The 22,229-nt window shown below is 37.6% G+C and overlaps 5 protein-coding genes across 6 annotated transcripts; 3 read left to right on the forward strand and 2 right to left on the reverse strand.

Annotated features, from left to right (window-relative positions):
- Positions 1-805: 805 nt before the first annotated feature.
- Positions 806-8,496, forward strand: LOC114357740 (vesicle-fusing ATPase 1-like; the record flags this gene model as incomplete). Its single annotated transcript, XM_028311493.1, has 5 exons — positions 806-938; positions 1,506-1,663; positions 2,123-2,307; positions 2,832-2,990; positions 6,319-8,496. Coding segments are annotated over 5 exons (771 nt in total), but the record flags the coding sequence as incomplete, so codon positions are not given.
- Positions 6,671-7,360, forward strand: LOC114357613 (lisH domain-containing protein C1711.05-like). The gene has a single exon (XM_028311320.1). It carries the CDS (start codon positions 6,671-6,673, stop codon positions 7,358-7,360), a length of 690 nt encoding a protein of 229 aa, XP_028167121.1.
- Positions 8,497-12,256: 3,760 nt separating the features above from the next.
- Positions 12,257-12,947, reverse strand: LOC114357720 (transcription elongation factor 1 homolog). Its single transcript, XM_028311472.1, has 3 exons — positions 12,839-12,947; positions 12,599-12,720; positions 12,257-12,494 (listed from the first exon to the last, which is right to left on the reverse strand). Exons 2-3 carry the CDS (start codon positions 12,712-12,714, stop codon positions 12,362-12,364), a joined length of 249 nt encoding a protein of 82 aa, XP_028167273.1. The 5' UTR covers positions 12,715-12,720; positions 12,839-12,947; the 3' UTR covers positions 12,257-12,361.
- A 171-nt stretch (positions 12,948-13,118) lies between these two features.
- Positions 13,119-16,741, forward strand: udt (protein undicht). 2 transcript variants are annotated; one of them, XM_028311460.1, is made up of 9 exons: positions 13,119-13,274; positions 13,372-13,486; positions 13,575-13,809; positions 14,165-14,381; positions 14,499-14,692; positions 14,790-14,950; positions 15,055-15,159; positions 15,259-15,732; positions 15,822-16,741. In XM_028311460.1, the coding sequence occupies exons 1-9, from the start codon at positions 13,223-13,225 to the stop codon at positions 16,105-16,107; spliced, it is 1,839 nt and encodes a 612-aa protein (XP_028167261.1). In that variant the 5' UTR covers positions 13,119-13,222; the 3' UTR covers positions 16,108-16,741. The 2 variants fall into 2 exon arrangements, with proteins under 2 accessions (XP_028167261.1, XP_028167254.1); XM_028311453.1 differs by having other exon boundaries at positions 13,120-13,274; positions 14,165-14,376; positions 14,494-14,692.
- Positions 16,742-17,368: 627 nt separating this feature from the next.
- LOC114357701 (protein FAM32A) lies at positions 17,369-18,240 on the reverse strand. The gene is made up of 2 exons (XM_028311442.1): positions 17,875-18,240; positions 17,369-17,554 (listed from the first exon to the last, which is right to left on the reverse strand). The coding sequence occupies exons 1-2, from the start codon at positions 18,088-18,090 to the stop codon at positions 17,432-17,434; spliced, it is 339 nt and encodes a 112-aa protein (XP_028167243.1). The 5' UTR covers positions 18,091-18,240; the 3' UTR covers positions 17,369-17,431.
- Positions 18,241-22,229: the final 3,989 nt, after the last annotated feature.

Below are 22,229 nucleotides of genomic sequence, written 5' to 3' on the forward strand. Positions count from 1 at the left end.
CAATTTTTTTTCAGTACAGTATGTTTAAACTAGGCAAAATTTTTATTTTGATATTTTTTTTGGGAATAATTTATTTTTTTCATCCAAGCTGGAGCAGCAGGTTTTGTAATTTTGATAACAATTTAGAGAAGCATTATTCAGGGTTACATAACAAAAAAAAATTTGGAAAAAGTGAAGATTTGTCACGAGTAAAAGGACCGTCACCTGGAGTAGAATTTTTTGATTTTTTTTAAATGCCTATTATTTTTAAAATATGACACATAGATTTTTTTTTATATTTTTCTGATAACCAGCACAACTTGCCTCAACACCCAGTTCCGGCTTGACGTTACATTACGGGACACCCTGTATATAGTAATCAGGGTCTAATGATGGAGCTGGAAGGTAATTCGCAATAAAACGACACAATCGCATCAAGTTTGGGTTTGGTTCAATTTTAATTTCTGTGGGGGGTCTTGGTGTTAATATGTATAATAAGTTTGTATTTACAAAAAAAAAAATGTATTTAAGTATGTTTATATCCGTTTTCTAGTGAGCGGACACTGTGAATGTACGTCACGCGGGGTCACGTGACCGTCGACGGGACTCAATAGTTAAGCGAACTTTGAATGCCTATAAAATCATAACTATTGGGTATTTTTGAATGAAATAAAAACTAATGTATTTATAAATGTAAAAGCTTAACTGTAACATAGGTTTCAAGTGATTTTGCATACCTAGTAACATTCTCAATTATCAGGTACTTTAGTTCCATAGGAATTAAAGCTCTATACCCCTTATAATAGTGACACATTCCCATCACCAGGCCTTCGGCACAGCAGCCGAAGCCCTAGAGCACTTCCTATCCCGGGGCATCATCAACTGGGGCACGCCCGTGTCGTCGCTGCTTGAAGACGGCCAGCTGTATATCCAGCAGGCCAGGGCTACTGAAGCTAGCGGTAAGTTTGTTAATCCATCAACTGCCGAACTCTCATCCAACTTATGATTTTTATGTAATGTATTATTATGTAAGGACATCCTTAGCGTCGATGGCATCATTTTTCTTCCATTTGTGAAAACTTTAGGGGTTTGCAATGTAATAATAACTTCGCGTTAAAATGGCCCAAAAACAATCCCAATCTAATATTATTCCCCGCGGCGCCCTAACCTTTGAAAAAGACACAGTCGAAAGACGGGCGGGTAAAAATGTAGGAGGGGTAAGGTTCAACGGAGTTCAAGCGCCAACGCGATGAAAGGATTGACTCACGGCGCCCATCTTTATGCCAATTCATAGGCCTTAACATAAGCCGATCTGCACGCGTTGGTTTGGCTTTACTTTCTACGGCGCACACTTTGGGCACCCCTGCCCTGAAGGGTTGAATTTCGAAACCATTCCTCGTCTACTTATGTTCTTCAATACCTATACAATATCAATTAGCCACACTAAGATTATACGCCTCTTCCTAGTGATGTGCATCATGTGCCAAAATTTCACGAGTTATTGACAGAAGTTTTTTCTCACGCAGGCCTAGTCTCAGTACTCCTGGAAGGACCTCCCAACAGCGGCAAGACGGCTCTCGCTGCAGAACTAGCCAAGCTATCAGACTTCCCCTTCGTGAAGGTGTGCTCGCCTGAAGACATGGTCGGCTTCACCGAGACCGCCAAGTGCTTGCAGATCAGGAAGGTAAGATAATGATAGCATATCAAACTAGACATTGCGGCATCTTGTGGCTTTCCATCAAAAAAGTCTGTTGTGAGTGATGTTGATAAATTCTTCATTATTTTTTCGGAACTTTCACTAATTTATTCTGTTTATTTTCATCAAGTGAATATTCTTTTCCATAACTTGTAACTACATTCACCATTAACAGCATATTTGGTCCCCGCAGTAGGAACATGACCCTCGTATTTACTTGACTCAAATGGAGCCTGCAGATGGCCGCTGGCCAGGGCTGAGGCAGCTTAATGTTCTCATATTTGTCCTAATCGCCACTAGTGGCTCCTTTGACTCAAGAAAAGAGGGTAAATCCGTAAGAGGCGTCTTACGACATCCACGAAAAAAGTGCGGTCTTATTCTATTCTGCCAGAACCAAACGGCTTGCGAGGTAATAATCTAAGTTAAAGCTATTTTTTTTATCTACAGTACTTCGATGACGCCTACCGCTCCACTTTATCCTGTATTCTCGTGGACAACATCGAGCGACTGCTAGACTACGGGCCTATCGGGCCGCGGTACTCTAACCTGACGCTGCAAGCGCTACTGGTGTTGCTGAAGAAGCAGCCGCCAAAAGGACGGAAGCTGCTCATCCTATGCACTAGCAGCCGCAGGTATGTTGGAGAAATTACCAGTTACATCATTTAGATTGGATAATATTTTGGCTCTTATGACAGGTAACCCGTTGTCTTTACCTTTTGGGCCCTATTAGAGCGCTTAGAAGTAATGCCCCACAGACAAGTGTAGGAGCAATATACGTATATCCCATACATGAGTGTAGTAGTACGAGATCTCACATTAGTGTCTTTCGAGCGTCGTCTTCTTGCCAGCGCCGGCGCAGCGTTACCGACGCGGCGTTACGAAGCACTAGGCTTTTTTGGAACAGTAACGCAAACCTCTCAACTTCGCTTTGGTCATCGTAGAATTGCGTTAACGCTGCGCAGGCGACGACATTCAAAAGTGGGGAAGTCCTTTAATTAAATTTGAGCGTCGCTGCGCGGCGCGTCACAAAATTTCAACGAAATGTTTTGGCACGAAAGTACTTTCTTGTTGCGCCATCTGTATGTTTATTGTTATATGTATTTTTTGCGAGTCCTTTGTGAGTACAACAAATGTTTTTCTATTCTGTTAACAACAGACAAGTGCTAGAAGACATGGAGGTGCTATCAGCGTTTACTGGCGTGCTGCACGTGCCCAACCTGTCCACTCCCGAGCACGTCATCACGGTGCTGGAGCAAAGCGACGCCTTCTCGCGCCGCGACCTCGCCAAGATACAGCACGACATGCGCGGAGCCAAGTGAGTAAAGTTTAATCAGCATTACTAAAGACCGGTCCGTGAGCACGTAGAATTTTGTCCAATGACCCCTAGCTACCCATCCTTCTTTTTCTTAAAGGTTTTAAACCTTTGTTTGTCACCTGTCATCCGCTTTGCAATGGAGGGAAGTCGAACCTTAATTTCGAACTCCTCCTATGTTCTTCTGATTAATTTCGTTGCGGGTCCAATGACAGTTTAACTTTCCCCCGGGACAAACTTGACCTTCATTGGTTGGGTTTTTGTGGCGGTCAAACTGTAGATCCTGGCTACACAGGAGTTGCAGTGGTGGGAACGAGAGGTGGGAATAGTCCCGTTTTTTAGCTACCCATCCTTTTCGCTCGCGCGTAATTATATCGCGACTGTGCGACTGGCACCCGCAGTGAGTGTGCGAGCGCTATAGCAACATAATTACGCGCGAGCGATAAGGATGAGTAGCTTGGGGTCATTGGACATAATTCTACGTGCTCACGGACCAGGCTTTAGCTGTGCCCGCGACTTCGTACGCGTCAAAACCCGTTTCGCAACATTTTTCATTTTTGCTCTGCACTTATTACTCGTAGCGTGATGGTATATAGCTAGAGATGGGTTTGTAGTCAGCTAGTTTGGATAATAACTGATTTTATTATCTATTAATAGCCATTATTAGCCATCCATTGGCTAGTAACCCTGCTATTAATAGTTTCTTACGTTTTTTCTTCCACCTTTAAAATCAAATCAATATTAAAATCAAATATTACTCAAAGAAACAAAAAAGAACTAAAATATTAAAAAACATCAATGTAATTTATATAAACGGCATTGTAGTTAAAAAAGAATCTAAATATATAAAAGGAGAAACTGACTGACTTAGTGACAGATCAACGCACAGCCTAAACGGCTAAACGTAGACACTTGAAATGGCAATGCCAGATTTTGTATGGCTGCCGTCTATAAGCTAAAAGGCCGCTAAATGACAAAATCTAATTTTGAGCTAGAGCAGAAAAAAGCGGCAAAATTTTCAAACCGATGCTGCTCAGTATCTATAAACATTTTGTCATGTTGTCATATACCAAAAAAAAGGTATTTTTTTCAACTTTCACATGAAGTAAGTTGATTTTGTAAAATATTAATAATTAATTCAATAAACGTACATTTTCCTTTCTAACCTTGTAGAATTTTAAGGCTTGCTTCAAGTGTGCAGAACTAAATGGCGGCTAAAGAATCATAACTGCTTTTAAGTTATGGATTTATTAATAACTGCCAGAAAAGACAGGAAGTTATTAACATATCCATAACAAAAAAGCGGCTAATTACACATAGCCGCCTTCATCCTTCACCGTTTATTACACAGACTCACTGTTTATCTACACAGTAACAGCATAGCGTTTTCCTGAAATCATAGTTTAAGAAAACCACAAAGGTATTATTATACCTACGTACCGTATCCTAATAGGACAAACTGCACACTTCACTCTTGGGTTATAAGCCATGCGTTAGACTTCCATAATGGCGGTAGAATAGGTACGTCGGTACGCTACCCTACCTAGTGGAAGTTTTCATACTTTCCCCGGATGCATATTGATAAAGGTAGTTTACCGTTTATTTATTTTGTTGATTTATAAATCAACACAATCCGTCCGATGGAATTCGTATGTCTGAAATGGTATTGGTAAGTTGGTACTTACAGCTTATTGTAGCAAGCAATCACATCTTGCGACTATCACATTACACCACACCATCCTTTGATTTGACCTCTACGCCAACTCTTGCTCCTCTTCTGCACGTGGACATAATATTTCCTCTTTCCTTTTGAAAATAAAGACATCTAACGGAAAACCCTTAGGAACAAACACAGCTAAAAAGGAGTGTTATACCGTTAGGAATGAACATTGCTAAAAAGGAATATTAGTTTTAAAACACATCTAACGAAAACCGTTAGGCACAAACATTGCTAAAAAGGAATGTTAGTTTTAAAACACATCTAACGGAACACGCCGTCAGGTACGAACATTGCTAAGAAGAAAAGTTAGCTTAAAAACATATCTAACGAAAAACCGTTAGAAACAAACATTGCTAAAAAGTAATGTTACTTTTAAAACACGTCTAACGGAATACCGTTAGGTACAAGTATTACTAGAGATTCTTCTCTAAAGATAATTATTTAAAATTACACTGAGTTAGATTGAATGCAATCTACCCCCGAACGGTAACACCGTTGTAAAAATAAATTACACTGCGAAATAAGTAATCACAGTAATTTTTATAAGTTTTCAGCCAGTACATAATAATTTAGAAGTACTTACATTATGATGGTAATATTTTACCTGAATCACGTCACGACTAGTACCTGTGAGATGGGTCGCGAACTAGCGGAGCTAATTCTACGACCGTCTCGAACGGGAACTAAAACACCAATGGCGAGAATATCGAAACCTAGTTTCGAGCTACCGTTGGTGGCGCTAGTGTCGTTAATTGAGGCGTGCTTAGGCGGTGGGGGACCGGAGCGGAAGTCACGTGGGCAGATTATACGTCAAAACTAGTACTCAAACAGGAAAAGACAGACACTACTCTCATTATAAAGGCTTCGAATAACGGTACAGTACTGTTTAATAGTGGGTAACAGTACAGTGACAATAATAATTAAATTCCAAACAGTTCGTCAATTTTATAGAACGCCTGCTCGATCAACCACTTTTTTAATTGAAATTTGAAAGAATGGAGTGATACCGCTTCTTTCACTATTTTAAGCAATCGGTTGTATACTTTAGGCCCCAATACGTGCGTCAAAGAGTCAGACTTTCGTAGTCTACCTGCAGTCGATACCAGTGCTTCGGCGAAGCGAGTGTTATAGTTGTGACGATCACTATGTCTCACAAATGAGTCCAGGTTCTCGCGTAGCGTGATGGTATATAGCCTATAGCCTTCCTCGATAAATGGGCTTTCTAACACTGAAAGAATTTTTCAAATCGGACCAGTAGTTCCCGAGATTAGCGCGTTCAAGTAAACAAACAAACAAACTCTTTAGCTTTATAATATTAGTATAGATTTCACAGGACGTCCACTGCTGAACATAGGCCGCCACCATAGATTTCCTTCCAGATTGGCCGATCGGAAGCAGCCTACATCCAGCGCGCAGCGCCTTCATATAACTTTTATAAGGTCATCTCTCCATCTTGTGGGACGTCTCACGTTGTTTACTTTTGCAACTTACTTTACATAACGATAGAATAAAAAAATCTCCGTTGACATTAACAAAATACTCTGCCATGCGATTTGCACACTTTTACTTTTATTATTACTTGCTCAATTTATTATTTTTATTTATTTCTAGGATTTTCATCGGCATCAAAAAACTTCTCGCCCTCATCGACATGGTGAAGCAAACGGACGAGGAGTCTCGAGTATTCAAGTTCCTCACCAAAATGCAGGAGGAGGGCTGCCTCGACGTGGGCACCACTATACAATAAGGATCATTGCAACCTTAGGGATTACACGCGCATACCACTCTCTCGCCCTCACCCGACCCGCACCAGCGCCGCGCCACAGAAAGCTCGCCCTGCGCCTCCGATCTACGCAGCTTCGAAATAGACTACGATGACGTCAGCGAGTGCACGGAATCTCTCCCAGACACCAGCCACAAAAGAGGCCTCACCGCCCGCGGCAACGAAATATCACCCGCCAAAATGCCCCTCATGAGAATCCGCAGCGTCGAAATAGTCTTCGAGGACGAAATGTCCGCTTGCACCGACACCGCTCTACTGGACCGCAGCATCGAACTCATAGTCTCCGATAGCGATGACTCCACCAAATGCGTCGACGATTTGGAACACGCGAACGAAGGCAACGAGGACACAGCCACGCTTAACGCCGAAGGTGACTTGTCAGATGATAATTCTGTGTCGAAAGACAATAGCGGGGAGGTGGCCGAAACGAAAACCTCCCACGCGGATGACAGCACCAAAGTCCACGACGAAAGCGTGACCATAGACGACATATCGCTAAACGTGTCAGAGGTCGTCGACTCCGGTCGCTTTACGGAAGACGCGAGCTCGTCACACTTGGAAACGGTGCCGATTTTAGCTTACGAGGACGCTTTGCTCTCGCACTCCTTCGACGCAATTACAGTAGACACTGCTATGACAACGTATGAGATATCGGATGACAGCTTCAGCAAACGTTCGGCACCAGAGGCAAGACTGTATGAGTACATCGACAGCGATTCTGATAGCTCGGAGGACACGGCCGTATGCGACGCCGACGCAGCGATACAACACTTGACATCCTTCCACGACACCATGACACCCGACGAACATACCTTGTGTGACAGTTCCGACTTGCAGTATGACTCTTTTATAGATATGGGCAAATTCTGAACATTTAATTGTTCATTTTAATCTTTACGCAATAATCTATTATATTATGCTTCTATGTTTAACATGTATACGTAACTTTATGAATGTTTCCGCAAATTGTGTGATATTCGGTTAAATGATTAGGTGTGTTATGTTTCCGACCGTTTGAAGCGGATTCCTTATATTTTGGGGCTTGATTGTTTCGGTTCCGTGCCAGCTATCCCGACACCTGTATTCTTTCTTAACACGGCTTATTCACAGAGGGGGCTTGGTGGTATGCGGCTCTCGTAACCATGTCATGTCCCTTTGTGACCTGATATCCTTGTTAGCGAAATTTCTAAAACTTTTTGTAAATAATGAGATAGTTACGCTATTTTCTATAGACAATAGAACTTTAGTATGCGTTGGCATGAACTATGACATGGTTACAGAAATCCCAGGGTTGTAAGACTAGGCGATAGCTCAATTCTTTATGATGTATTATATTTTTTATAGAGTTATTTTTTATTTATTAATAATTTGTTACTAAAGATATGTGATGCAGCTTGATGCTGTTAATTATGTTAAATACTTAAAAATAGAAATATTTTGATCATTGTGTAATAATGTACTAATATTAAGCAATTGTTGTCAATATACTAAATAGTATTTAAACTTTTGAAATATTGTTGTTATAGAGGTAGAAGAACGAAGCTTTTATTGTGACTTGACGCATTACAATTATTAGCCTTGAGTACAAGTTAAAAGTGATTAATAACGTTTTAAGCTTTAGGTAATTGTGGTACTGCACGTCTCGTTAGTCACAGTCAATTAATTGAGCACCAGAACTTGGATAATGCATTTCTAATTAAGAAATGAAGTAAAATATAATACATAGTTAAATTTTGAAAAATGAAATCAGTAAATATGTACTTTCTAGTGACTGTAAAGCCAGTGTCATGATGACGAATGTTTATGATCTTTATTTACTAATTATTTGTTACGTTTATACATATGATGTTTTAGTATAACATTCCATTTTACATTCATTCGCCAAATTCGACTAAAGATACATGTCACTAGCAACGATATTAAATTAGACATATTATTCTGACGAAAAGTCTTGAAATAGACAAGTAGTGCTTGCGTGTTAAATACTAAAATATAATATTTTGTCTGTTGAGTATAAGAAATGAATTTGTGGAATTATGATGTATTGGAATTGTATTTGGAGTGACTGGACGGCATGCATAGCCATTAGTTGAGTTTTTATAATGCAATATAATACGCTTAGCACTTGACACTAACAAAATCAATGTTCACATTAAGTATTATTGTTATTATATCAATTTGATAGAATTAATGACATTATTATCACTGACTGCATGTTATTAAAGTCTCCACTAATGTCTATGTGAATTGTGTGTGGTGTAGGCCAGAAGATTTGTTGGAAAATAAAGTGATATATCAGCATTTTATGTTTATTTTTATTTCTAACATTAAGATTTTTATCTTATTGTCATCCAGTAAATCCACTAATGGGCACAAAGACCATGACTACAAACCCTTGTTCAGACTTTCGGTCAATTCGATATTAATAGGCTGGTGATAAACTATCTACAAGTAATAGCTCACTTCATCTATAAAAAGAGATCACTACTTCCTACTACACAGCTTGTGGGTAAAAAATATTGAACTAAGCCCTATAAATGATTGAAGGAAGTAGGTATGTGACTTAAATAATATAGGGTGAAAATTAAATAATTATGTTAGACATCACTAAACTTACACATAGTTTCATAGTTGTATGTTATTACTGATTGACATATCCATAGGTTTCAACTTCAACCTGATAATGAATAGTCTTTACACACTAAACAGGTNATTTTCTCGAAAGCTGTTGAAGATAGACCACGGGTTTCTTTTAAGAATTTACTTAGATTTACTTGTTAAATCATGTCATCTATTCACCAAAAAATGTCCGCTTCCAAGTGATTTTAAAAGACTGTGCCTTGTTCAGACTTTCGGTCAATTCGATATTGATAGGCTGGCGATAAACTATCTACAAGTAATAGCTCACTTCATCTATAAAAAGAGAGCACTACTTGCTACTATAGAGCAGCGGTTCCCGAATGGTGGTCCGCGGAACCCTGGGGTTCCGTGGAAAGGTCGCAAGGGTTCCGTAAAAAATATTATCCAACGTTTCGTGACCGACGTTGTTCGCTCGCACCGACTTGTTTACGCACAAGGGAGGGGCAGGGCGTGCGGGCGGAGTAGTACGGGGGTTCCGCTAGGAAAAGTATAATCAATTAGGGTTTCTTGGCAAAAAAAAATTGGGAAACCCTGCAATAGAGCACTGCTTGTGTAGGTATGTGACTTAAATAATATAGGGTGAAAATTAAATAATTATGTTAGACATCACTAAACTTATAGTTGTATGTAGAGATGTGCCGCTGAGAAAGTTCTCGTTCCCGGCAATATTCCCAGTGAGAATATTCTCGAGAACCGAGAACGCTCCCGGGAATATTCTCAGTGTTCTCGACAGAATGCATTTAGTTTTAATTTTAATTTTGTTGTTCATATGTGATATTATCTGTAATGTTTCGATGTTTTATTAACTGGGCGTTAAGAATAGTCGTTATAAACAAAGCATGAAACGTGTGAGTGAGATATTGCTGTCTTGCTCACTCTTTTCGTGGCGAACGCGTACCGCGGCTTTAGGACTCGGCTACGGTATTTGAACATCAGTGTGCCTCTAAGTTTTAAGGCCCTTGCCACCCTGGCGGATTGCAAGCGGATTCAAAGTGGATTTAAAGCGGAGTGGCGACGCGACGGAGAAGCCGCGTGAAAATATCGTAAAGCTTCCCAAAGGCTGCCCAGCCGAACTGGATTCGATGATTGACTTTTTTTTTCGAAGTTGGACCTACCTAACTGGACTGTTTGTCCCAGGTATACATTATTGTCAACAACCTCGAGTGTAGAGTCTTCAACTTATAGAGGAGTGGGTGCAACACGGTCTTTAGACATGATTTTTAAATCTTGTTCATTTTGAGACCCACTTGTTGAGAGACTGTTGAGGCCATCGAGCATTGTGCCTAGATCTTCCACGATCTCAGCCATGACTACGATATCGTCTGATGTCTGGGTGATGTACTCGCCGTTGATATTTATGCTGAATCTGCTCCAGCCCAGAAGCTTGAAAACATCTTCCAGGGTGGTGGTGGTGACGTCTCCCTGTCTCACCCCTCCCTCGCTGCAACTGGATAGGTTTCGGGTCCTGATCTTAAAACGGACTGTCACTGTGGCGTGTTTGTACAAGCGTCTTCAACAAGCCTTTCAACTCTTTAATTAATGTATCAATAGTCAATTTGGCACAGTTGAAGAGACTGAATGGGCAGTGCCCATGTTTCAAACGAATTGAAGGCTTTCTCATAGTTCACAAACGTTTATTTATTATTTATTTTATTTTATCTTCCGTATAATCTGCCGTTGCGTATATTATTATGGTATATGGTAGTTAGTACTAAAGCCTTTTCGGAAACTGGCTTGTTCAGGGGGCTGAAAGTTGTCGAGCCTGCTAGCGTGACAATTCGTAATGACTATCGAAAACAGCTTGTAGACATGGCTCAGAAGCGAAATGGGTCTATAATTCTTCTACAAGGTTTTGTCACCTTTTATGAAGAGGAGTATTACCATTCTTCTAAGTATCAAATCAATCTAGCTAGCACTTATTTTCTATAAAAATGTGTCAAATGATCCGTCAGACAGGCTATCCGCAACTTATCCAGAAGTGGCAAAACAGGCCCTTACTAAGCGATTGTGAAATATGCCCTTAATGTCAAATAAGAATAGTTTAAAAAACTAATAACACGCTTTTAATTACTAACAGCACTAAAAAGCCAAAAATCATCAGGACCCTGGACATCATCTAGCATTAAAGTGCTCGAAAAGACAAATCCAACGAACCCAAACTCGATGAGTTTCCGCCGTTTCGTTTAGGAGTTCCTATGGCTACCTCCTGACTCCATCATTAGGACCCTGAACATTATCTAGTACTTAAAGATCTCGAAAAGACATCCAATGAACCCAAACTCGATGTGATTCCGCCGTTTCGTTTAGGAGTTCTTTTGGCCACCTTCCAGTCCCATCATCAGACCAGCTGGTACCACAATATTGTATTGTCATTTCTAATCTACATATAATTGTCAAGTTTCATGATGATACAATACTTAGAAGTGCGTGTAATTCAGATTCTAAGATTCCATTACATAGTTAGTTACATACACGACGACCTAATAAGAGCGTGTTAAAAACGAAAAAATGGACAGTTACATTATTTAATTACGTGTAAAAAGAAATTTCTGTCATCTTACATATCATTAAAACGACATTTCACGACGAAAAAAATAAAAAATAATAAAGGTGCAGTTGCCAAGAATATTGCCGAGAAAGTTCCCGAGAATATTCTCGGGAACACTGAGAATATAGCCTTTCACTGCAAATAGAGTGTATTGTTTAATATACACTTATCTATTGACTTAATTTAATACTATTTTACTTAAGAAAGTTTGTTTATTTCCATTAGATAAACATGATTCTCAACCTTTCTCACTTAGGAGAACGCTCCCGAGAATATTCTCAGTTGAGAGAGCGTTCTCGGGAATGGCACATCAATAGTTGTATGTTATTACTGATTGACATATCCATAGGTTTCAACTTCAACCTGATAATGAATAGTCTTTACACACTAAACAGGTAGTAGCTAGGTAGGCATGCTTTGTTTGAAGTCTGTAGTTACCTTAACCAATAGTGTAATTTTGCGAATTTCTTATTCATTACTGTGCAATGTTAGTGTTAAATATCAGCACAATACTTTAAGATGGTGTTAATATGGGTATAACACTGGTTAGAAGTAGAAACAGTAAACACAAACAAAAATATGTTTTATCACATTTATATTTTTACAATAATTAAAAAAAAACAGTTTTCAGTTTTCACAGTTTGAATATTGTATAATAGAACTTAAATAGTAATATTTAAAACCTAGTTAGCGCTTTCACAAGCATCAACCCAGTCATTATAAACATCTATAGGTTCAGACAAAACATTTGTTGTTGTTTGGAAGTCCTCTAAACACACCCGACATTGTATTCTAGCTGTATTTCTGGCACGATCCCTGAAATTAACGAAATCAAGTTTGACATATGAACAACAATCACAAGTTGTGCTAACACCAATGGCTAACACAGATGATGTTTAATTTCCAATAGTTGTACATACATTTTCACCTCACAGGACTTCTCGTGATTGCAGAAGGGGCAATTGAATTGCTGATCCAAGGGTTCAATTGCTTTACGTTTTGGAGGAGGCTTTCTTTTAGATTTGCGGCGTCCCATGCTGTTCTGAAATTTCACACAGAATAAATGTGTTGTTACTCCTAAATCGTTCTTGAATATGTTTATTGTTTAATATGTATTACAGTTACAAGTAAAAACTTCGGTGTACGCTAAGATTCCTTACTTTATTTAATTAATCGTGAAGGTAAATTATTTTAGAGATTCTCGTACGATCGCCGTTGTTTTTTGTTGTTGTCAAATTTGACATTTAAAAGATTGACATTGGTTTTTTTAAGAAAAATTACGGCATGGAGTTTTGTTTTATTAAAATCGAATTTTTATAATCGGGAAGTTTGCCAAAGCCGTCATAAAAAAGTATAATCGGAATAGACTAATCGGTAAAATATCGACAGACAATCATTTCAATCATTCACTCACATTGAGTTGATGAGTGAGTGAGTCAGGTCAGTCAACTGTCAAACAAAATACAAACTGAGCGAGGCCGAGGAGTAGTTTTTGGAAAGAAATATTAATGTTTTCATGAATTAATTTGTTAATAGCAAGAACAATGGATTTTAATATAAGGCATCTATTTTTAATACTTTTTATTTACAAAGAAGGTAACCTGAATTTTGTCTAAAACTTTATTACCGTGTTTGATGAAGTGGTAACGCCCAAAAGCACGACTCATTACAATAATTTTTAACGTTTTTCCAGTGTCCTATGTTTCTACTGAATGTACAATACCAATTGTATTACGGAATACATGGTTCTCGTTTGAAAATGGGAGGCAAACTATTACAGATATAAATGCAAGTGATATGACTGCAAGGTTTGTATCTCTTTGTGGCGGTTTGCATTGCGTGACGGATCCCGGCTTATAAAAACTTTTATCTACATTTTTTAAAATTAATTTACAGAGGTGTATGTGTGAACATAAAGGCAGACTACCATGTGAACTATACTATGGTATTTCGTTACACAAACTGCTATTACTGTGTGAAGCTTATTGTCAGAACAGTAAATGTATTGGAGAAAATCGAGACGCCATGTGTGGGCATAGGATCAGATGAAGAGCCTTCTGTTGAAAGAGTTTGCAAAGGTCTCAACCCGGACCAACAACTAATTACGTTGTTTTCAGAAAACTATGTACCGGTAGGTTTGAATTCCACCTATTTATATTCTGTTCAGAAAGAAATTATGTAAAATACAGACTGCCATAACAAACAATCAAAACTGCTAATCAGTTTGCAGTTTCAATATTGTTTGTTGCGGCAGTCAAATAATCATTGCATTACCTACATACTGAGTAGTGACTTAAGTTTTTTGCACTGCTCTTCTCTGCACTAGTCCACATTATTCTCCTATAGCAGTGGTAGGACTTAAATGAGACAAAGTGCTTTTTAAGTCTTATTGGAAAAAATAATTACTTTTTACGTTTTGTGTTTCACTGTATTATTGGATTGTGAAAGAAAGAAAAAAATGTTTTATTTATTTATTTATGTTACAGGTCAATTGCCGTTCATCTTTAGAAGGTGTGTGGCAATTTGCATACCAAAATCGTTTTCGGTTTACTGGTGAATGCAACAATCCCGATGCCCAGATCAGGTCTTGTCAAACAGCAGGCACACAGTTCTTGATCACAAATCAGAAATTTAACATTACATACAAAAGCTGTCCAGGGATGTCTGGTACTTTTGACGGTGTGGTGGAGTACAGTTGCCTAGGTAAATATTTATTAGTAGGATTTCTTAAATTATAGTTGCTTCTTATGTATATTACTAAGCCATACTGCTTGCTCTATTATTAAGATATGATTTTAATTTGTTTATGGTCCTTTTTAGGTCACTGGTTTGTGGATAAAAATCACTTCTTCGCTGTTGCAAATACAAAGGAGTCACGTAAAGATGAAAAGTACCGTTGCTTCCTCAAGAACAGAGATGACGATCTTTACATTGGCGCTTCTATCACACCACAGTGTAATACCCTAAAGACCGTCGAAAAATCTCCTGAAAGATATAGAGTGACACCAGTCAAGGTAACATAAGCTAATTTACATCGTAATTATTACAATTTTAAATAAATACCATCTAAAAATAAGTAACTGGGAAGTAATAAGAATGTTTATTTATCAGGCTGAAGTCGTGGAACCAGGATGTCACCTGCCCCAAAACTTCTCTGGTGAATGGATAAACACAGCTAATATTGATGCTGATGTCTTTATCAACGAAACTCATATCATTGAGACTTATTATCCTGATGAAAGTAGATACCGGAAGATTATTTATGTGTGCAGGTAATAACTTACTACATTTAATCAGGGTTTACAACTGTACAATGTCTGTGTGATGTAGAATAAGTTTTATAAACATGTTTTAAATCAAAAACATTTTATTTCAGGGAACAGAGAGATAACAGGGTGATGATGGCGCGTCTGACAGTTGATGGATGCCAAAAAGATTATATCTGCTTTGAATTTGTCCCACAACATCATAATGTTATTAGGTAAAACATTTTGACCTTTTGTAAACTTGAATGTTGTCTTTTAATAATTGAAAATGATTCTCATCAAAATATGTTTCTAATTTGACATTAATTTTGCAGATTCCGTAAAGGTCTTGCCATGATACAAAGTGATTTCCACACTGTGTGCTCATGGGTACAGTTTCCCAACAAACAAAAATGGCGTTACGATATATTCCTCAAGAAAGACCCCTCACCGATTCGCTGTCCTGTTGCTGGAAAATTCAACTTCACACAAAAAGGAGATGTACGATTTGAGACAAGAATTCTAGGAGGAGTCACTCTCAGTCCTCGGCCAAATCTGTACTGTAAACTTAATATAAGTGACTTCTCTGTCTGTGATACTGATCAAAAAACAATTGATATTAAGGAGAACTACTGTCTGACTGTTGACTACTTGGGAAGACCAGTTGATATCTATAGTGATCCCGATTATCGCATGAAATGTATAGGTTACTGGAAGGAAAATTTGAAGTCCTACCTTATTACTTACGATGAACTGGATCCTTACTCTAAATACAGATGTTGGGTGTACCAGAGAGCGGATTTGAACAGGTAAATACACGTCATGAACATACATAATCGTTTTTTATTTGTAATAAATATTAAATTCTATGGCTCACATATTATATTATGTTTTTCAGAGTGCTCATGTCTCAAGCTCTCGGTCCGTATTGTGACATCAACCAAGATGTGACCTCTTGGAACTACACAGAAGGTGCAGCTGTCGCCATTGAAATGGAAGAATACGAGCGTGAACGAGACCAGTGTCCCATGCACTTCGATGACGGAAGCAACCCCTGGATGACAAAGGAGAACTACATTAAGGTCTTTACTTTCGAATACTCCTTCTGGCGAAGCAACACCGCTGCAGGTCTTAGTACTGGCATCGCGATGATTCTTACTAGTGTATTAGCTTTAATACTGTAACCTAAAAATGGTTTGTTGTAGACTGATGTACAGTTAGCCGTCCAGTAAAATCCACTCAATATCAGGTGTGTTTTTTGTAGACTGATGTACAGTTAGCCGTCCAGTAAAATCCACTTAATATTAGGTGTAATTATATTCTCTACGAACTTAAATTCTTTTACGAACAGATATAAAAGATAGCAAAATAGTGACTTATTCCCGTAGACATAAAAATAGGTAGGATAATATGTAAAATTGATCTGATAATGTTGTGCCTTATAAATCAATGTTAGTGCTTATTATGTATGTTAATTAACTTTTAATGACAATATTTTATGTATTTTTTATTTACATGACAATGATTTTGAGTAATTTCGAGTTTGCTGAGGAAGTGAAATATACAAGCTATTTTATTTACAAAAAATTCTACAGATTAATCTTAAGTTTATAATGTGTTGTAAACAAATAAGTAGTGTTGCTATTTTACATTATGTAGTTTGTGTGCACTGACACATTTTTGCATGAAATGTCCTTATCATCTGATTGCATCCTGGAAAAGGATATTTCAGTATTCCCTATATTCACATTAGAGACTGAGTCGGTAGCTAGAGCTTATCTACGATTATGTTTGCAAAACTTTGGACTTTCCAATGTATAGTCACAGAATAATGGTACAGTGCAATAGATGGATTCTGTCACTTCTGGATCTGTTGGTCAAGGCCAAGGAATAATATAATTGTATTGGTTATTCATTAATATGTTCAAACATAGTGTTTGAAGTTTGTGTATTAGGTATTATTGTGTATACTTTAAAAATCTACTTTACATTTTTATTATTAGCATTTCTTTTTATGTAAATTAGGTAGTCACTTTATTTTTACAATAATACATATTATTTTTTAATAAGCTGGCAGCTGTAAATGTTACTTCTTAGACTTTCTTACTTTTTAAACTACTTTTGTGTAGTATTTTATTTAGTTTAGATCTTTTATTGTAATCTCATTTATACTTTTTGACATTTATATTTTATGAACTACCTACCTGGATAATATTATTATTTTGTGTGTACAATTTAGTACATATTCTAACTCCGTCCAATTTCTTTATCACATCTTTAGTGAAAATAAATAAACGTCTTGAAACTAAATTACCTACTTTTATTTGTACATATCTATTCTATTATTTTTAAATAGGTATTTGCTACAGTGTGAGATTTAATTTCAACAATGATTTTAAATAACTTTTAGGACATAAAAGGAAAATGTAAAAAAAATGTAGTAGGTACTTACTTAAAAATTAAATATTTATTGCAAAACTTAATGTAATACAGTATCTGATACACAAATCATTTGGTCCAAGAAACCTTGGGTATATCGAAATGTTCTGTAAGACTATCCAGATGTTGATTGAACTTTTCCACTCTTTGTTTATGAGTCATTTCGGCTTTTTGCTGGATTCTCTGCTTTTGCTGAAATTAAAAGATACACAATAAGATTCGCTGTTGTAGTATAATAAACAGTAAGGGTCACTTTGATGAAAATACTTTTATATACAAATTAAAACAAAATCAATAATAAAAACATTGTTTGGTTTCCATCCTCTACAAACAGTTGACAGAGAAGATGAATAAATCGATGATGATTATGTCCGAAGTAGATTTTCAGTTTTCTGTAGTGCCAATAATAACCAGGATACATATTTTTAGTTTTAACTAGGCTAGGCTAATGAGCAATATTCTAAAATATGTACGATTACTAAAGAATATTGATTTATTGTCCTACTACATACCATTTTCTCTTGCATTTTCTGGAAAGCCATTTCGGCCTTAGTCTTGTGGTTTGTAACTTCTTGCTGCTGCTGCTTTATCTGTTGTTTAACGTCAGCCTCGATCATTTTTTCTGTTTCTTTACTGGACTTCTTCTTCTTTTTCTTCTTGATTCCTGAATTATCCTTGAGCTTCAGTTGGGCTCTATTTACACACGCATATTCGTCCTCTTCCACCATTTTTTGTAGTTTGATTGATGATATTCAGTTGATTTACCAGGAGAGATCTTGATAGTGGTAAGTTTGTGAAAGATTTATTTATTATTTCGCCACAATTCCACAAAAAATCACACGAAACGCAAGCAAATCAAAACATGAATGAATGATTGATTGAAATGAATGAATGGATGTGGATGACGTAATTACGTCTGTCATTTTACTTTTTTCGATTTAGACTTTCCTTATCGACATGGACTAAGACTTATTAAGCCAGGTTGTATTTTAAAATTCTCGATTATGCTATTGATTCTTTAATTACATTAATTTATTTAAAAAACACCAAGGAAAATGTAAAACTTAAGAAAAATGTACCAAGACAACTTCCTATTTAATACGATATTTTATTGAATACTAGCGGGCCGGCCGCGATTTTGTACACGTGGACCCCCGTTTTTAACCCCTCAGGGGTTCAATTTCGCTCGGAAAATTTCGAATTTTTCTCGTCGTTAAAACTATCCTTGGACTCCAACGAACGTTAAAAAAAAAAGAATTGGTAAAATTGATCTATTTTGCGATTCATTTTTATAGTTTAAAATGGAAAAAAGCAGGTTTATGGCCCTAAAAGTCAACCGTCTCGGAATATCTCTTAGATTATTTTGTTTGGTGCAGTTGATGATTTGGGCACAGATGGACAGATGCTCGGTAATACTTGAACGAATCAGGAGATAGGTCATGTCGCAGAAAACCGCAGAACAAGACCACGACAAAACAAAAGAGCAACTAGACGATTTTGAACCTGCAACGATTAGATTTAAGGCTCGCCATACACGGACAGCTTGAACCAGAGACTACATAGCAAACTACAGCATTATCTTACCTACACATACACGAAACCGCTCGAGCAGTGACGACTGCTTCAGGTGGTTAGTAACACGCAAATATTATTATAATCATGCTGTAAAGCAGTCGCCATGCATACTGACTAGAGTCTCTAGCTGTCTAGTCTGTAGCTGTTGACTATGACTGCAAGAGCCGTCCATGTATGTTGACAGCTCGAGCTGTCTGTGTATGGCGGGTGTCTCAAAAGGGTGAAGATCATACTGTAGCTAATTGATCACAAGGCTAGTAGAAGTGTTATCTGTCTGTACCGTGGAAATCTGACAAAGTAAAAGGATAGGATATCGTATTCTATTAATACGCAGGTAGAACGATAAGTACCATAAAATATATGGAATGGATATTACAATATGCTTGTTGTAGGTACACATTAATCAGAGTAATAAATTAACTTCATGAATGAACAGAGAGTATTGAGTAGCGTCCTGCGTTCCCACATCATTGCCCAATACAATCAACAATAGAAAACAATAGTTATACTGTTCCTTGTATGTGTCGGCGGCTGAGCCCGCCAGTTTTATTTTAGTCGCAAATACACCTTTAAAGAAATCACATGTTTTACTGTTCCAACCTTCTGACGTACGTTTTGTGGACTTAACAGTAATATACCTGAACATAACGTATATCAATATAATTACGTACATCGGGTATATAAAATTATCGTACATTGGTGACCCCGACGTGATCATTACGTATACAGTGTATCAATACGCCCGACGTGATCATTACGTATACAGTGTATAAATACGTACATTGGTGACGCCAGTTGAACATTTTTTTTTTACGTTTTGGACAGTGCATTGTGGATATGAATCCTCAAGACGGACCCGCACCTATTTACGCCGCGCCTAATACGCCGGCGCCTTCTTTAGCGGCACCGCCCGCACAGGCGTCGACGGAGACGGAAACTTTGGCGAGTATAAGTGTTTCGTCGAGGATACCAGATATCTGGTCAGACCAACCGCGACTCAGGTTTGTCCAGGAAGCAACCAGGCCAGAATATACAGAAATAGCCGAAATGAAAACCTCCACGCCGAGAAGCATTCACGAATTATCGGAAATGATTAACCGACTGCAAGTGGAAATCGCTGAGTTACGCCGGTCCAGAACACCTCTACGGCAGGAAGGTTCAACCGTACGAGGGAGAATAGGCCGATCGGGTCAGCGCGACGTGAGTAAGTCCCGAAAAAAACCAAATTGGTTATGTTTTTATCATCACCGTTACCGTGCTAAGGCTGTGAAGTGCGTCGAGCCTTGCAATTGGAAGGGNATTTTTGTTATTTTGTTTCTGAGATGTTAATTGATGTTTAGTAATTTGTAATTGACATTTTTATATTATATAATGATAGGCACATACATCTTTCTTATGTTTTTACTGTTTACTTTAACTTGCGCATTGCTTGTAATTTGATAATGGACCAAGTGCACAATTTGATTGAGCGTATTATGTCTCTAGATATTTTTAATTGACATAGAATTTTGTTTTATAATTTTGTTTCAAATATTCATTATTTTGTTATTTACTCAATCAAGTGTTATTGTGTTTTATTTTTTGTATAAGGAGGGGGATGATGTAGGTACACATTAATCAGAGTAATAAATTAACTTCATGAATGAACAGAGAGTATTGAGTAGCGTCCTGCGTTCCCACATCATTGCCCAATACAATCAACAATAGAAAACAATAGTTATACTGTTCCTTGTATGTGTCGGCGGCTGAGCCCGCCAGTTTTATTTTAGTCGCAAATACACCTTTAAAGAAATCACATGTTTTACTGTTCCAACCTTCTGACGTACGTTTTGTGGACTTAACAGTAATATACCTGAACATAACGTATATCAATATAATTACGTACATCGGGTATATAAAATTATCTACTACTTTAATTATGTAGGCAGGTACGCATACAAATAAAATGAAAAGTAATTATACATATTTTTTTGTGGCGTAAAAGCTTAGTTATATTTATTTCCCGTAATGTTAAGTGAGCTAAATGCACATTAACTTGCGAGGGCGGCAGGTTGCCTAGCAAAATATCATAAATAAATAAGTGATTGTTCGTAACAAAAGAGCGGGAATGAATGGCGTTTCTTGGCGTTATCGGAAGCGCGCACGCGCCAAGCCCGCCGACGCGTACGGCCCCGAGATTAGTTCGATTTCGCGCCACGTGGCGCCACGTGCGCCACTACTACCCTCCAAATAAGATTAACGGATTTGCACACTACAGATTGCACACGAATGAGCAGGAAGTGTAAAGTGAAACGGTAATGAGATAGCTTTGTGGGTTGACATCGGTAATGAGATGCCGCGAAAATCTTTTTTTTGGGCGCTACATTTTTAGACAGAGCTCTAACGTTAATGCACAAACTGGCGCAGCAAAGCGGGTTGGCAAATGAAAAAATTAAGATCCTGTTGTAAATCTTTTCAAATCACCAAAATTTTAAGAAAATAAAAATGGGCTAAAGAATGGTAGTTCAAATGCCTGCCATGACCCTGCTGCACCACACAAGTGCAAGGCGAAGGCCGCATCGACTCGCGTGATCGGCTGTGGATAAAGCTTATTTTTATCAGTTTGACACGTGCCTTTAAACCGCACATCTGTGTGCTGCTGTTTGGAGATTTAGCTTAATTCTGATAGCTAACCTACATAATTAGTTATTATATACATTTTTACGTATAGGAAATGAACAAGTACCTATTACCTAACTTTTGAATAGGATTTTAAATACTTTATCTGGGAGTTGAACTTAGTCTCCCTAACCGGAGAGTCTATTAGAATATGCATCTTAAATTCTTCTAAAGTAGATACTACGAGTGCTTTTACAATGATACCGATGATTCATAGTCGTAATCATGACAAGGAGTAAAACATGATCTATGTATGTACGAAATGAGCATTGGCTCTTTATCAGCAACCATAACTCCACTAAAATTACTAAAAAACATTGATTACAGATTAATTACAGATTGATATTGTGCTGTGTACTATCCTTAAATAAATAAATAACTTTAAAAAAATTAATACTTAGTCCGGAACAAAAGTGAAGCTAGATGCAGTGCAATCTACTTCTTTAAATTCAATTAGGTAGTAACTTAAGTATAAAATTAAGTAGGTAGTTACTTACTTACCTACAATTTATTGCCCCATGGTTTATGTAATTTCCAGGTTATGTGCGCAATATGAGTGTTTCCGGCAATTAGGGCATTGTTCTACCGTAACGAATCAATTTAGACGTGTTAATTTTGAATACATTTTTATCAT

This window comes from Ostrinia furnacalis, unplaced genomic scaffold (assembly GCF_004193835.3).
Source record: "Ostrinia furnacalis isolate ACB-3 unplaced genomic scaffold, ASM419383v2 OfSCF0219, whole genome shotgun sequence".
NCBI lineage: Eukaryota > Metazoa > Arthropoda > Insecta > Lepidoptera > Crambidae > Ostrinia > Ostrinia furnacalis.

Coding starts and splice junctions, on each gene's coding strand:
- LOC114357613 (XM_028311320.1), top strand. CDS start 6,671: ATGCCCCTCATGAGAATCCGCAGCGTCGAAATAGTCTTCGAGGACGAA.
- LOC114357720 (XM_028311472.1), bottom strand. CDS start 12,714: ATGGGACGCCGCAAATCTAAAAGAAAGCCTCCTCCAAAACGTAAAGCA. Junction 12,495..12,598: donor AAGTCCTGTGAGGTGAAAAT/GTATGTACAACT, acceptor CGTTAATTTCAG/GGATCGTGCCAGAAATACAG.
- udt (XM_028311460.1), top strand. CDS start 13,223: ATGGATTTTAATATAAGGCATCTATTTTTAATACTTTTTATTTACAAA. Junction 13,275..13,371: donor ACTTTTTATTTACAAAGAAG/GTAACCTGAATT, acceptor ACGTTTTTCCAG/TGTCCTATGTTTCTACTGAA. Junction 14,382..14,498: donor GGTGGAGTACAGTTGCCTAG/GTAAATATTTAT, acceptor GGTCCTTTTTAG/GTCACTGGTTTGTGGATAAA.
- LOC114357701 (XM_028311442.1), bottom strand. CDS start 18,090: ATGGTGGAAGAGGACGAATATGCGTGTGTAAATAGAGCCCAACTGAAG. Junction 17,555..17,874: donor AGAAAATGCAAGAGAAAATG/GTATGTAGTAGG, acceptor TTTTAATTTCAG/CAAAAGCAGAGAATCCAGCA.